The 15,456-nt window shown below is 41.2% G+C and overlaps 2 protein-coding genes across 3 annotated transcripts in view; one reads left to right on the forward strand and one right to left on the reverse strand.

Moving 5' to 3' along the window:
• Positions 1 to 3,243, forward strand: part of rhobtb3 (Rho related BTB domain containing 3) — a gene marked incomplete at its 3' end in the record, with an annotated part of 49,483 nt that extends 46,240 nt beyond the window's left edge. The window contains exon 13 of the mRNA XM_084062401.1: positions 3,125 to 3,243. Coding sequence (XP_083918527.1) covers positions 3,125 to 3,243 — 119 coding nt within the window. The remainder of the gene's footprint in view (positions 1 to 3,124) is intronic.
• glrx (glutaredoxin (thioltransferase)) lies at positions 1,978 to 15,124 on the reverse strand. 2 transcript variants are annotated; one of them, XM_084062402.1, is made up of 3 exons: positions 14,748 to 15,124; positions 10,735 to 10,870; positions 1,978 to 3,341 (listed from the first exon to the last, which is right to left on the reverse strand). In XM_084062402.1, exons 1-2 carry the CDS (start codon positions 14,952 to 14,954, stop codon positions 10,757 to 10,759), a joined length of 321 nt encoding a protein of 106 aa, XP_083918528.1. In that variant the 5' UTR covers positions 14,955 to 15,124; the 3' UTR covers positions 1,978 to 3,341; positions 10,735 to 10,756. The 2 variants fall into 2 exon arrangements, with proteins under 2 accessions (XP_083918528.1, XP_083918529.1); XM_084062403.1 differs by having other exon boundaries at positions 10,725 to 10,870.
• Between the last annotated feature and the right edge of the window lie 332 nt (positions 15,125 to 15,456).

Here is a 15,456-nt window from a genome sequence, read left to right on the forward strand (position 1 = left end):
AATCCGTCCATGCCCCAGAGCATGGATGCTGGGGTGCAAGTGTTTAACATATTTAGATTATCGCGATAATATTGTAAATCACAATTATTTTGGCCACAATAGTCTTAACATGAAATTTTCATCCCATCCCTGACATGATTAATATTCATGTCACGAACATGAACGAGCACTGAACTGAACTGCAGTAACAGCTCCATTTAAACTGCTCATCTCTTATTTCTTTTCTTTTTCGTCTTGGGGAAGTCTGCAGATCAATTTAAACTGCTCATCTCTTATTTCTTTTTCTTTTTTTGGTCATGGGGAAGTCTGCAGATTTCCTTTTGAAAAGTATTTAAGTGAGAGTGCCTGCAGGCTCTGCAGTTTAAAACACATCATTACGGGGTTGGGAGTGCTGAGCTAGGATTGTGTGTGTGTACCTCACTGTGCTAATGAGATGTCACAGACACCCCGCTCATTACCATCTTTATTCTATGAATTATTTTAGTTGGTTAAATACTGAATAATAAATGTGTTGAGTAAAAAAAAAGAAAAAGACAATTGTGAAATGCTGCAATACAAGGACCTGAGACACCCTGTTGGGACTCTGTTGTGTTTCGCACTGTGTTTCCGTCGTCATAGACTAAAGTGCCATTCACACTGAGCGCTATAACTACCTAACTATAATGAGAGTTAAGTTAGGGTCCACAGACTCCACACTGAGGAACTATAAAGTATGTATGAAGTATAAAGTTATGTTAACAGTGCGTCAAACACGCACTGCGCAGTCCAGCTGACTGTGTCAGAGCCCACACGGAGAGAGAGAGCCTCTGCCTCTGGGGTGCAGAAAGACGTGATATAATTATGGATAATCTTACCTATTATTAATTATAAGGAGGTGAGCCGAACTACTGTAATGCCAGCTAGCGTTAACTATTCACAATCGTCTCCTCATCTCCGTTAATAACAAAACTCTCAGAGGGTCAGTGAGAACGACTGTATTCCAGATGTCCTTCAGATGGATTTTAAATAGGTGTCAATGTTTCTAATCATTCATAAAATCACACTGAAAGTGACCCAAACGATATCGTCCAAAACTATATATATACTATATATATATATCGTTATAGTTGTGGTTTGGGATGCTGCCATCCATGTGAGTTGACGATTTTTTTAAATGACATATTTATAGTTATCGTCATCGGGCTCGGAGTGAATGGCCCTTAAAAGGAATGGCTGTACAGTTCAACACTCCACTGCATAATACAGTATTATATGTACCCTATACCGTCTATTTCCAAGTGGCTGTGGTGCTCAGCCAGTCAGATGAGTCCATATAGCTCCTAGTCGGCTATCATCAATAAATCTTTTAAATGGCTTCTGTGCTCACTCAGTGTATATATCGCCACTGTTAGGTGAAAACCTTGTATGTCCGAAACCGTTTCTTTTCAGGATATGGAAAAAGGAACCGGTGTTCCAAATGGATCCAATGTAGTAATTTTTTTTAAATATACGTTTCATTGGTTCAACATTTATAAAACCCACAGACACACTTAACCGCTATCCCACAAAAATAGCAAATATAACAGATCTATAAGCTCACACAACGTGTCGGGATGCAACACGTGTGAGCTTATAGATCTGCTATTTCTAGTTTTGCACGACACAGTTGTGTGACGACGTAGGCCATTAATTTACGGGGGGGGGGGGGTTGTAATATGGACATACAAGGTTTCTGCCTGACAGCAACGAACCTTGCCTGACAGCAACGTTTACACACACACACACACACACACACACACACACCTCTCCAGCATGGGACTCCAGCTGGTTCCTTGTAATTTATGTTTGAAGGGCCTAAGCTGCTCACCGACTGGCCTTATTTCAGCTTTTATAGCCGTGCACGTGTAGCAGGCCACGTCAAGATAGCATGCACTGTCAAAGACATCAGTAAAAAGACACGTTTACTGAAACAGATTAATAAGCACATGGCTCTATTAGTACTGTAGCATTTAGCATGTTTTATTAGCATCATTAATCATATACAAAGAGACTTGTTTATATGGTTAAATGGACGGCTTACTGAAGGGCATAAGTGTGTAGGGTCTAAGTAGCCAGCAAAGCACATGGTCAGTATTGGTCCTTGAGTTCTTCTTAAGGCTAATGTTTGGCTTCAGGCCAAACATATGACATCTAAATGACATTTGTCATGCGTCTGCGCTGTTTTCAGTTGTCGTACAGTACGACACATTTCACACCAAAGCAGACATAAATTAGCCTTTAGCGTAAAAAAAGTAATATTAAGCTTTTCACCTTGCTGCAAAGTAAAATCGTCAGTGTTAATTTAACTCTGTTCCATTGGTATACACTCTCAGAGTTAAATTAAGACTGGGGATTTTCTCCATTATCAACGGATTGTTTGCGCTCGTGGACGGGTCGTGAATGTAAACGCCAGCTCCACCAACGCAACCAATCCATTGGACGTTGGTCGGTCAACGACAGCTGGCTCACACTGGCATAGCTTAGCTACGCTAACGTGACGTAGCATTAATCATCCATTTGTCGTTATTAAAGGTTAGGGTAAGTGATATTTTTTGGTTAAAGCAAAAGTTTTTCCGTGACAAAGTTAAAGCTCTATTCTGATAGTTATCATTGCTCGAGAGTGTTTGTTCAGTAACAGGAGTCTCCCCATCTCTTTAAGTAAACAGAAAATAATGTTTTCGCTTCGGGTGTGTTGCCAATTTCAGCCAATCAATCAGGAGAGAGTACTCATTTATCAGCTTTAATTTCAATAGTGTTCCAATTAAAGATGTGCCTGCTCATTTCTTTGTTTCATTATTTCTTTCTTTCACTTGTTTATCTTGTATCCTGTAATGAGTTCTCTCTCCTGATTGGATAAAACTTGTATCCCGACCTGAAAATGCATTTCTTTTGTTTACTAAACAGCTGGAGAGACAGGTAACCCCCCGTTACTGAACTAACACTCTATAGCAATGATTACTATTAGAATATATAGCTATTTAACACTTATTTTAACATAAAAATATCACTTACCCTACCTTTAATCATCCGTGTGTGTGTTCATGTGTGTGTGTGTGTGTATGTGTGTGTGTGTGTGTGTGTGTGTGTGTGTGTGTGTGTGTTCCAGAAGAGGAGCGTGAGCAGGTGGAGAGGCTTCGCTGGCCGTCCAGGGGCTACCTGCAGGAGCTCAGCGACTACCAGCAGCGCCGGCGTAAGCTACGCAAGTCCCGCTGCATGGTCATGTGACAAAGCCCGGACGCCACGCCCTGCAGAGGAGAAGGACAACGGGGGGAGGGGGAGGGGGGCAGGGTGGAGGGAGGATGGCACAGAGCGCCGGGGAGGGGCTGCACCATGACGGCATGGGGGAGGAGGAGACAGGAGAAAGACATGTTACAGACTGCTGTATGAGCGGACTCCCGACATGGAAGCCATGGAAGCCAAAGTTGCGGACTTTGGAGGATTAAGGCTGATGCGTATCGTACTTTGTCGTGCGATGTTGAAGTCGTTCGACGAAAACAGCCGACCTACAAGCTTCAAGCTTGACAGCTTGTAGGTCGGCTATGTTCGCCCCGCGACGGAGCGTAAATCAAGCATTAATATTGAAGCTCTGTGTCTTTAACAGACTTCCAGGGATGCATGGCAGGGGGCAAAGGTCATTGATGGCCTGACCCAGGCGGTCATGACACCCCGCTCTTCCCCTCTGAGCAAAGGACTGGAATGACTGTGACCTTATTCTAATGAGAATTACATCAACGGGAACACTAAAATGACTCAGCCCCCTCCCCGACCTGAAACCCCCTCTCAATGGAAAATATAAAATGACTAAAAGCTGGATACCGGGTCGGTGGCTTTAACTTGAGAGGATTTATGTTTCTACAGCAGACGCAAAACGATGGATCACAACGAAGATCAACACTGAAGATCAACACTGATGATATAACATGGTGGATTTCATATATTAAAAGTATATTCCATACGTATAGTTGGGAGACAGAAAGACTTCTTCAAACCTGACTCACGCTTCAATAATGCAAAGATGACACTGAAATGAACCAGAAGAATTGTACTGAATCAAACTGTCCGAGGACATCTGTGCATCTTACTGTTGGACGCATAACTGCAGCATCAGACCATTGCATACACGTCCTATTACGCTGTACTGTTACATAAGTGTTCATTTGACTCTGTTAATGTACCAGTAAGGGCCAGTTTTTACACTCTCAGAGTTAAATGAACACGCAAGAGATGTTACAGTGTAGCTCTAAAAGACATTACATTTCTTAAACTGAACTAACACTAGTTTGAGCCTTCAACTTTTACTGGGGCTCAATCAGCATTTCAACAGAGTGGTCACATTTACATGCAAGGCTCACTGGGGAGCTAACTGGTTGATGGTACTGGGAGCAGCACAGTCATGCTCATTTTCATTATGCAATATGACAAAGTCAATGTAGTGTATGATCAGGATCAACTGTATTAGATGATTTCAGATCTATAATCCTAAATCAATAGTGTCTATGGGCCAGGTCATGATGTATGACCGTGTGAAAATGTCTGTTGCAGACAATGCTGTTTCATTTAATTCTGGGAAGTGGCGTTTGAGTAAATTCTTCAGTTAACACATATATTGAAATAAAAATAATGGGGTGCTTCTTATATTGAAGCGACTGGGAAAAAATATATAATTTTTAAATATTTTACTTAGGCTATAGTCTGTAAACTCAAGTTTTACATTTTATTTGACTACAGCCCTCATCAGTTTGCAAAAATAAAAGCCTTCAGAAGCTCACACATGCCATTTAAGATCTAATTTATACCATGAGCAACAGTTGGTAAATTTAAAACCGCAACACCTCTGGTTTCCCTCTTTTTTTCTTTTCTTTTTTGTTTGTTATCATGAAATGTATGATTTGATGGTGCTGTGACTATTTTTGTAAAATGTACTGTACATAAATGTTCATGGGGTAGTTTCATGTTTGGAGTTAGTGGCCACTGGGCAACACTTTATTTTACTGTCCTCGATTTCACTGCTATTTACACAGAAATCATCTTTTAAGACGTAATATTTGACAGGGGGAAAACAATATTTCAATCACTGTGCTTTTTTGAGATGTAATGACGTGTCATTGGGTAACTTATGCTTGGGCAACACGTTTTGAGAGATTTACTCGACATAAGAAACCAAATTAAATATCTGAGAATTTATACAGTTATTTTTGTATGAACATGTGTTTACATTAATGTTTTACAGTACTTTAGGGTGTGTATATAATAAGAGGCGTGATCAGAGGTTGACATTGATTTCAACGGGTGCATAACATTTTGTTGCTGTCGGGTTGTAAACCTTCTATGTCTAAAACCGTTCTTTTTATCATTTTAACCACTTAAACCCTGTATGGTTGACCGGAGTGCCTCAGGGCTATATACTAGTGTATTTTCTGTTTTCTGTTATTGTGGGGAAAGCATTCGCTGAAAATAGCTCATCGACAAGCTTGTCGACCTGATATTTTCTGTGAACGTTTTCCAGAGAATACTGATGCTTAGGTTTAAGTGGTTAAAAACAAGCTCTCTTCTGAGCTTGTAGATCGGCTATTTTCACTACTTTTGTGCGACACTTGTATGATAAAGTAGTAGGGCATTCATTTATGAAAAAAATATGGAGATACAAGGTTTCTGCCCGACGGCAACGATTTGGTCTTTCACCGTAGAGAACATGGAGTGCTGCTGTATCACAATAATCTACATTATCTTGTCAAATATTAAATCCTGAACTTGATGTAATTGCCCCCAGTCCTGCTTCATTTTATACTCCGCCGTACAGCATTGTCGTAGAGCACTGGAAATAGCAGATCTACAAGATCGGTGCGACGCGTCGTGAGCTTATGGATCAGCTATTTTCGGGGACACGACACCTTCGTATGGCGAAGCATAGCAAGTCAGGCTTAGATCCTAGAAGTGTAGATCGGTGGTTCTCAACCTTTTTCTGGATCTGGGCCCACTTGAAAATCTGAAAAGCGTTCGCGGCCCACCCATCTGACCACTTAACCAGCTGACCAGCAGATATCCGCGTGCATTTTCAGAGCACGTTTATTTGAATTATCAATCAAAATGATTGTGTTCCGGCTTGGATCAATGGAACTAACACCAGTATCACAATACAAACTCACAAGGTGTTAAAGAAAAAATACCATGTTTTTATTTTATTTTATCATTAAAATCTTTGGTGTTTTGACAATTATTTGGGGGGCCCACTTGCAATACCTTGGCGGCCCACAGGTTGAGAACCACTGGTGTAGATTAAATATATTGATCCTATACAAATCAAACAGGTAAATAACAGCTGACACAGGACTATTGAAACAAAGTGTTGCCCAGGCCTGCATCCACACACACTCACCATGCGTTTGGGGACATTGAGGTGGCTCCATGTGGGGACAGTGAACATATGGCTCCACATGGAGCCCACTGGGCCAGTGACATTATTACTGTATACAAACTGGGTAGTTATTAATATGACCTCCGGCCCTCAATAAAGAGACGTTTTAGAAAGAATAGTACACAATGGTTGTCTGCAGTCTCTGCGTGTGTGTGTGTGTGTACTTACTAACTACTTGTATTACTACACTTGTGAGAGTCAAACGTATCCCCACAAGTATAAGCAGAATTTGAGAAATAGACATTGTGACGAGTGAGGAGGACCATGCATTTCCCTGGTCCTCCCTTCAACAGCAACGGTTGTATTATGGTTAAAACTGTTTTTCCCCCCGAAATGTTCCGAAATGTTGATATCCTCACAAGTATAGTAATGCAAACGTGTGTGTGTGTGTGTGTGTGTGTGTGTGTGTGTGTGTGTGTGTGTGTGTGTGTGTGTGTGTGTGTGTGTGTGTGTGTGTGTGAGCACGCGCACGTATGTGTTTTAGTTGCAGTACGTGGTTTTTAATTTCTATCTCTGTGACACCATACCGCAGAAATGTATTCCTGTCTTTTTTTTTCACCAAGCTCAGCATCCCAACAGGCACTTTGTTTCCTACTTTTTATTTATTAATGGGTTAATGAGGGCTTTCAGTTTACTTATTTATGCACTCAACCACTTGCCTGGGGGTTCTCTGTCTGAGAGGCAACAATTCCCCTGTTCTCCTTGTCTGCCTTTAACCCATTAGGACCGGGAACGCATCTGTGTCATTTTAAGATTTCTTTGGCTATTCAAAAATACTACAAGCTCATAGCGCGTGTGCCGCGCTATGAGCTTGTAGATCAGCTATTTTTTGAAAAATCGTAGAAAATGTGTGAAAAACATTTACTCCGATCTGTGCTTCTGGGGGTCCCTGGAACAACATATTTTGAGATGGGTGTCCGCGGCCAAATACATATCATTTTGGGAGAGCCCTTGATAGGAAAAAGTTTGAGAACCACTGATTTATAGCAACATAAGTTTTTTCAAAAAACTGTTAGGATTTAGAAGACATTTGTAGAATCCCCAGAAGCAAAGATTTGAGTTTAAAAAAATGCTTTAAAACTAAATATCTATATTCAAATATTTGCACACATTTTCATGATATAAAAAAAAAGAAAATCTACAAGCTCAGCTTGTATACCTGCTATTTTTGAATAGCGCAAAGTATAAGATAATGGTTGAAATCTAAAATGACAGATGCTTTCCCGGCCTTAAAGGGTTAAGCCCCTGATTCATACTTAGTCTCATGACGGTGTCGCGTCCCCAGAACAGCCGACCTACAAGCTCACAACGCACCAGGTCTGCTTCTGTTTTTGGCGTGCCGCCGCAGCTGTGCGACGGAGCATAAATTAGGCGTTGACCAAGACTGTTTCTGCTTCACAACAGCATTTCCCTAATTGGTACCGTGCGGGTTCTCTGCTTTATGCCACTCTGGTGGGCTGTTTAACATCGATGACAGGTCACTGTTTGTGTTGTGGTGGTGGTCCAGCACTTTGTACTTTTACTCAAGTACATTTTGAACGCGGGACTTCTACTTGTAACAGAGTATTCATTGCAGTATTGATACTTTTACTCAAGTAAAACATGTGAGTACGTCTTCCGTCACTGTTCAGTTGTATTTGGCCCCCCATTTGAAAAGATTTTTGTGCCAGGGAGAGGGACGATTTACGTTCTTTTTTTCCCCCCAACAATTTTCAAAGCAGATCTACAAGCTCACTACATGTCACATCGTGAGGCGTTGTTAGCTTGTAGAGCTGCTATTTTTGAATATCCTACGTATAAAATAGGGTTAAAGTGTATACACACCTTTCCTCATTTTGCTGGGGCCTCCTGTTCTTGTAAGAATATCATCGCTCTCGGGCAGAAACCTTGTATCTTCTCCATATTTCATTTTCATAAATGAATGCCCTATTTCATCATAGCGTCACACATATTTGTGAAGACGTTTTGTGTCTGTGGGTTTTATAAATATTGGTGGTGTTTACCTGCAGAAACACACTGCCCTCTCGCTGTATTTCGGTGTTTTCACTGTTTGTTTTGTTAGACAGGGATGTTTTTGGGGCTACCAAAACAAACAGTGAAGTGTGTTTCTGGAAGTAAACAAGACCACACTACTCCAGTGATTGATAACTGCTGGTATAGATGGAAATGATTGGTAAAAAAAAATCTTATTGTTTTGTTATGTCAACACAGGGAAATGGCATACTATGCCTTTAAACACTTTGTAAAACAAGAGCAAATACAGAGACATTTTAATTGGCAAAACTATTGCCACCCCTAAAAACTGAACACTTGGATACACTTCACCCTTTCTGGTGGAATTTTCCAGTGTGAAATATTGCGGAATTGCTGACATTGTTCTAGGTCTGACGTTACACTCTCCACTAGCAGTGCACATGTCGTTTGCCTGTGTTGTGTAAACGATCCATACGTCACATGATAAATTATGTGATATTGGATCGGTGCATAGACTTGCGTGTTCCCAGATAAAGTAACCCGATCCAGCATTTTAGGCTGTATCTGAGTCATTTCCGATGCTGGTATCGGTATCGGTATCAAACAACTCTAATAATGAACAAATTGACCTACATAACCTCTGAACTATACATTATACAAGGATAGCATTCTATTTTTGGGAGACGACGGTCATCTGGCAATGAGCCACGTGGCTCAACAATGCTCCGGTGATGAGGTGAGGGCTGAATACTGGGATCAAGGGCTGGGCGATATGACTTCAAATTCACTATTACTATTTCTAACTTTTGCTTCGGTTGCGATTAATGAAGGATTTTGTTTTTATTGTGAAAATAGCAGATCTACAAGCTGACAATGCGTCGCAATGTGCCGTGATGTCAGCTTGTAGATATGCCATTAGATCTGCCAAATATTTTTAAGGATAGCTATTTTTGCTATTTTTTGAAGTACAATAGAGCGTTAAGTGGTTAATCACATTAATCTATCTAGTCGATTACAAACAAATATTTTAGATAGTCAATTCGTTTCATGTCAAAAACCTGATTATTCGATTAACCTACATGAGCCAGATTGAGTCGCTTAATGAGTCTAAATATTAGTTTCATTATAATTGCCTGGCTCAAGTTGCTTTGCAGGTTGCTGATCCGGTCTGGGTCAAGAGCAGATACGGAAACATGCATGTATGTGTGTGTACAAAATGACCAGATACAGTAGGTGGGCTCTAGACCGGATCAGAGCACTGAGCGTAAGGCCTGGTAACGCTATGTTTACATAAGAGCAAATTGATTGCACCTGTGGGCGTGGCAGACATACTTTCCTCTTGCTCTGGGTCTGCTATGCTATGTTTGCCCTCATTCTCACCTCCTTGTTGCGAAACAAGAGCCAGTTTGTAACAAGAAAACGGGCCTTGCCCGGGATTTGAACTCTGGGCCTCTCACAAGCTGACTCTTGTGAGGGTGGAAAGAAGACCTGTGTGTGTGTGTGTGCGTGCGTGTGTGCGTGCGTGCGTGTGTTTGGTATAGGTGGATAGGCAACAGGTGTGACTCTGTACTTACTTGGACTATTTTTTTCCATCTATACCAAATTTCTTCGCCACAAATATACGACCTACAAGCTTGTGAGGCATTGTGAGCTTGTAGATCTGCAATGTGGAGCTAATGTTCCCCCCAGATTATGGATGCTGGGGTTCAAGTGATTAGGCCTAATATAAAGAAGTACTTCTTCTTCATAGTACGCTGTGTTTCTTGCCGAGAAAACCCTTCCAGCTAACAACGTGTACGTTGTTGGCTTGAAGATCAGTTATTGTCAGCAAGCCACAGCGTGGTGCGATGGGGTATAAAATCCAGTGGTGTAAAGTCATTAAATACATTTACTCAAGTACTGTACTTAAGTACAATTTTGAGGTATTTTTTACTTTATTGGGGTATTTCCAGTTTCAGTACTTTTACTTCTACTCCACTACATCTCAGAGGCAAATATTGTACTTTTACTCCACTACAATTATTTGAACATTTTAGTTACTTTGTAGATTTTGATTATTACAAAACATACATTAACCACTTAGATCTGCTATTTGCAAAAGATTTTTATACAATTGAAAACTTGTGAAATGGGACATTCTGCAGACTGAGTACTTTTTACCAATACCTTTGTTCATTTAACTCAAGCTTATGTCTTAATTCCGGACTTTTATTTGTAACAGAGTACTTCTACATTGCAGTACTGATACTTTTACTAAGTAAAACATTTGAGTGCTTTCTCCACTACTGGATAAAATCAGGCATTGTGTGTTGCCAACGTCTCAGTACCTGTGGATGTGGAGGTGGTCAGTCACTGCAGCGCTCCAATGGACTGCAGCATTCCCTGTAGCTTCCCACTCTCATCCAGCTCTGCTACGTCACTGCCTCCTCCAATACACTCCTCCCCAATGAACACCCTGGGCACCTGCAACACCACATAAGATACAAGCTCACAACCACATCATGGACAGACTAAACATACAATAACACAGTGCTTCTCAAGCTGTTTTAGGTCAAGGACCCCCAAATTGATATGGATTTGGCCTATGGACCCCCATCTGAAAAGATTTTGTACCAGGGACCTCCATAAGAAAAGAAATAAAAACCACACCCAGTGTGAAGTGGGCGGTGTGTGGTCATCACAGTGATGGAAGTTCACTTAAAGAAAAGTCATATTTCTGAAGTGTGTGGTGCTACAGTATTGTAGTTATTAATTTCATCATGCGTCTTGCTAGCTAATCACAGTACTTTTTTTAATACCCCTTCCACCCACAATGGGTGACTCACTTGAAAAAACATAAATGTGTTTTTTTTAAGTGCATAGTCCTATTTATAGGGTTATGCACATGGTTTGTGTGTTTCGCTAGCCAATCACAGTCCTGAATAGAGTCAGCCAATAGAGTCAGCCAATCACATTGCAGCTAGTGGTCATCACAGTGATGGAAGCTCACTTAAAGAACAGTATAGATTTGCATTGAATGTGTAGGGGTTAGGGGTGTACAATGGTGGCCAATCACGGTGCAGGGTTAGGGGGGTACAATGGTGGCCAATCACAGTGCAGCGAATGTCGATGTCCAAACCTCACATATAGGGGCGGTTACACCACCCTAATCTAAATTATTCAACAATTTGCTAAATTCTTTAAGATTTTGCAAACTGTTAAAAACATTGCCTAAGTATAAAGTAGGGTTAAAGTGGATAAACACATTTTTAAGCTATATTAACACATTTTCCTGGGGACTGTCATGGTTATTGTTTTATTGTTTTTATAATCAATTAAATTCATCGATTCAATTAAGTTTTGCAGCCCTAATTCACAGACTTCCCAAGACCTGGCAAGTAACCACACAGAGATAACACTACCTTCTGTATTTATCACTAAGTGGATCATATTCACTTATAATTGCTGCAATAAAGGTTCATTCAAGGACACACAGTCACCAACGTGTTGAAATGCGCATGTGCAGTTTATATCAATCAGTGAAGAGTTGGCTAAATGACAACAGAGCACTCTGAGATCAATCTGCTTCCATTTGTTACACTGTGAAAGTGAAAGTAAAGCTGCAATCCGGGATTTGAAAGGCGTGAGCTTCAGGCAGCAATCAGCAACTTATAGGCCTACTACTTAAACAAGGAGGTGTCTTACCCGACACCAGGGTATTTCTCAATGGAAGAGTAGAGACAACCTATATAGCTATACTATAGCGTCTTGTCATGTACGTTGTCATGTTTTTTCGTAAAGTAATGCCCTACTACTTCATCATACAAGTGTCACATATAAAAGTAGTGAAAATAGCCGATCTACAAGCTCACAACGTGTAGTGATGAGACTAGATGTGAGCTTGTGGATCAGCTGTTTTTTGGAACGGTTTTGGACATGCAAGGTTTCCACGCAACAACAGCAACATAGCTACTCTACCATAGAGACGAGTTAAAACAAGTCACTCGTTTAAATAAATCCCGGATTGCAGCTTTAACGCGGAGACTTGCTACAGTGTATCAACCTGCAGACTGTGTAAAGCCAGACAGTGTCTGGGCTGTGTTGCCATATTTAGTGAGAGAAATAAGCAACCAGGTCTAGAAAAAAAAAAAAAAAAGAAGCTACTATAGGCCACATGAGCACTCTACATTGGCTATTTGAAAATAGCAGATCTACAAGCTCTATAGATCTGCTATTTTCAAAGAAAAATCTTGGGGAAAAAGTGAAGATTTAGGAATATTTTCAAATCCACAACATCCTGTATGGGGGTCTCTGGCAACTACCAATATTTACAAGTGACTTTACAGAAAAAGATGCCCAAAGTCGCTTATAATAAGCGGACCTGGCAAACCTGGTTGTGTGTGTTGTTCTAATCTTACCGTCCAGGCTCCAGTGATCTCCATGAAGTAGTCCTGCATATATATATGTGTGTGTGTGTGTGTGTGTGTGTGTGTGTGTGTGTGTGTGTGTGTGTGTGTGTGTGTGTGTGTGTGTGTGTGTGTGTGTGTGTGTGTGTGTGTGTGTGTGTGTGTGTGTGTGTGTGTGTGTGTGTGTGTGTGTGGCAACCCATGTGTCAAAGGCCCATATAACTATATAAGACCTCCCCTCACATACCCCACTGATATGCAGCCACGGCCATTCATGTTCATTTACGTAGTTCCTTGTTTGTGTCTCGGCATGGCGCGAGAGTATGTTTTGCCCCCCGTGCGTCATTCTCTCGGTGTACAGCTAATCTCCGGCACCGTTGGCTTGCTCTTCACATGGGCATTTTATAGCGCCACCAGGAGGCCGATTTGTACAAAACACAAATCGGTACACAGTATCTCTCTAGTCATTAAACGAAACGGGTCCTTCAGATGTTTCATATTCCAACCTGATTGGCTAAAATTGGCTTCCAAAGTTTGCAGGAGTACTCCGTTTTGAACAAAATGCCTCAAATCATGAACACAGGATGCAATTTCAGTGAAATTTTGCATGCACATTCCCATTAGGCAGAGGAAGAAATGCCACTTGAAAATGTTCAAATCAGCCTCATGGTGGCGCTATAACAGGCCGATTTGTGTTTTTACCTATAACTGCACCGATCTGTGTAAAACTTTGTATGCACACTTTCTACAGGCCAAGGATGAACCTTTGCCCTGCAATTTTCTTATTTGCCTTTTATAGTGGTACACATGATCTCTATAGTAAGATTGACATCTAAAGTTTGCAGGAGTGGCCCGTTTTTAACAAAATGCCGCAAATCATTAACGCAACGTCCGATTGCGGTGAAACTTTGCGCGCACATTTGCACTACTTGAGAAACAAATGCCACCCTTTTAACATCGCCCTATTATAGAGCGTGCCAAAATTCCTGAAATGGGCGTCAACAAGTGTCTTTTGGTAGCGGCGGACATCTTTGAGGGGTAAAAACCAGGTTGACTTAACATTGCCCAATGCCACGCCCAATGCCAACGCCCCCCCGTGGTGACGCCGCGTTGGCACGCTCTATAGCGCCACCAGGAACATTTTTCATTTTTTATTACTCATACAAATGTTGGCCAAACATCATGCAAATCGGAATCATCATGCACATTATCTCTATAGTCAAGTGATCAAGATGGTTCCGTCCAATTTTTCATATTCCATCCTTCCTGATTGACGAATTCCGAACATTGCTGGCCCACAATAATCTACCTGACCTGGCAGAGACCTGTGCTCCGAGGAGCACTTTTTCTAGTTTTTTAAATATTTTCTCTCTCTCTTTCTGAGAGAATGGGAATGTTACTCTTTTACTGTCACTTTGTTTATTATGTCTGGATAAACTCCAGTCCCACATACAGTGTACACATACACTCCATGTATCTAAGTGATACATTATAATTGAATGCAATTATAATGTAATTAGTGGTTATTATTAAACATGGCTCTTTTATTGCTTCAGTCATCAAATTAATTTATGTAGGCCTACTTTTAGCTTTTTAATGGATCCTATGTAAATAAAGCCTGATAAAAGTATCAAACTGCCAAAATCCACCAGAATACAATTATATTTACCCCCCCGCTTGGGGGGGTGGCCAGTATGACCCCCCGCACTGCACAGTGCATGCTGTGTGTGTCTGTGTGTTGTTCTGATCTTACGTCCGCGCCTCAAGTGATCTCCATGTCCTACATGTTGTGTGTGTGTGCGCGAGCGTGTGTGTTCTTCTGATCTTACCGTCCTAGCTTCAGTGATCTCCATGAAGTAGTCCTGCATGCTCTCTCTGTGTGTGTATGTGTGTGTGCGTGTGTGTGTGTGTGTGTGTGGTTGGGGGGGGGGGGGGGGGGGGGGTTCTGAACTCACCGTCCTAGCTCCAGTGATCTCCATAAAGTAGTCCTGCATGCTACCTCCGTCGCTGCGGCCGCTGATGTCTATACACTCATAGTGACCGGGCTTGAACTGGTACTTGGACAGAACCTCTTTGGCCAGAACGCAGTATGAACACGTTGGCTTCATGAACATCACCACTTTGTCCCCGCGAAGCTTGGTCTCCACAAATGCCTGGGCCATTGTTGTTATTATTCTTATGATAATGGATGATCAAACGGGACAGACAGGAGCTGTAGGTTATATTTGAGCTGATATTATTATAATAAAGTCGAAGACAAAAGGTTGAAATGGTCTTTGGATGATGGATTGTGATAAAAGGGAAGAGAGGGGATTCAATGGCTTCCGTAGTGTTTGTTTGTTATTCAATGGGAAGGAGGAGTTTTTAGGATGGGGACCCTCCCCCCGCTTCTTAAAGCAATAGTACCATTTGGAGGATAATCATTAGCAGTGGTGGGAAAAGTACTCGAATGTTTTACTTAAGTAAAAGTATCAATACTGCAATGTAGAAGTACTCTGCAATGTAGAATATACTCGAGTAAAAGTACAAAAGTATTGGTATCAAAATGTACCAAAAGTAGAAAGTACTCATTATGCAGAATGTCTCATTTCACAAGTTTTCAAATGTATTTATAAAATGTATAAAAATCTTTTGAAAATATTAGATCTACAAGCTCACAATGTG

Source organism: Gymnoscopelus microlampas (assembly GCF_963454915.1).
Source record: "Gymnoscopelus microlampas genome assembly, chromosome: 7".
Lineage (NCBI taxonomy): Eukaryota > Metazoa > Chordata > Actinopteri > Myctophiformes > Myctophidae > Gymnoscopelus > Gymnoscopelus microlampas.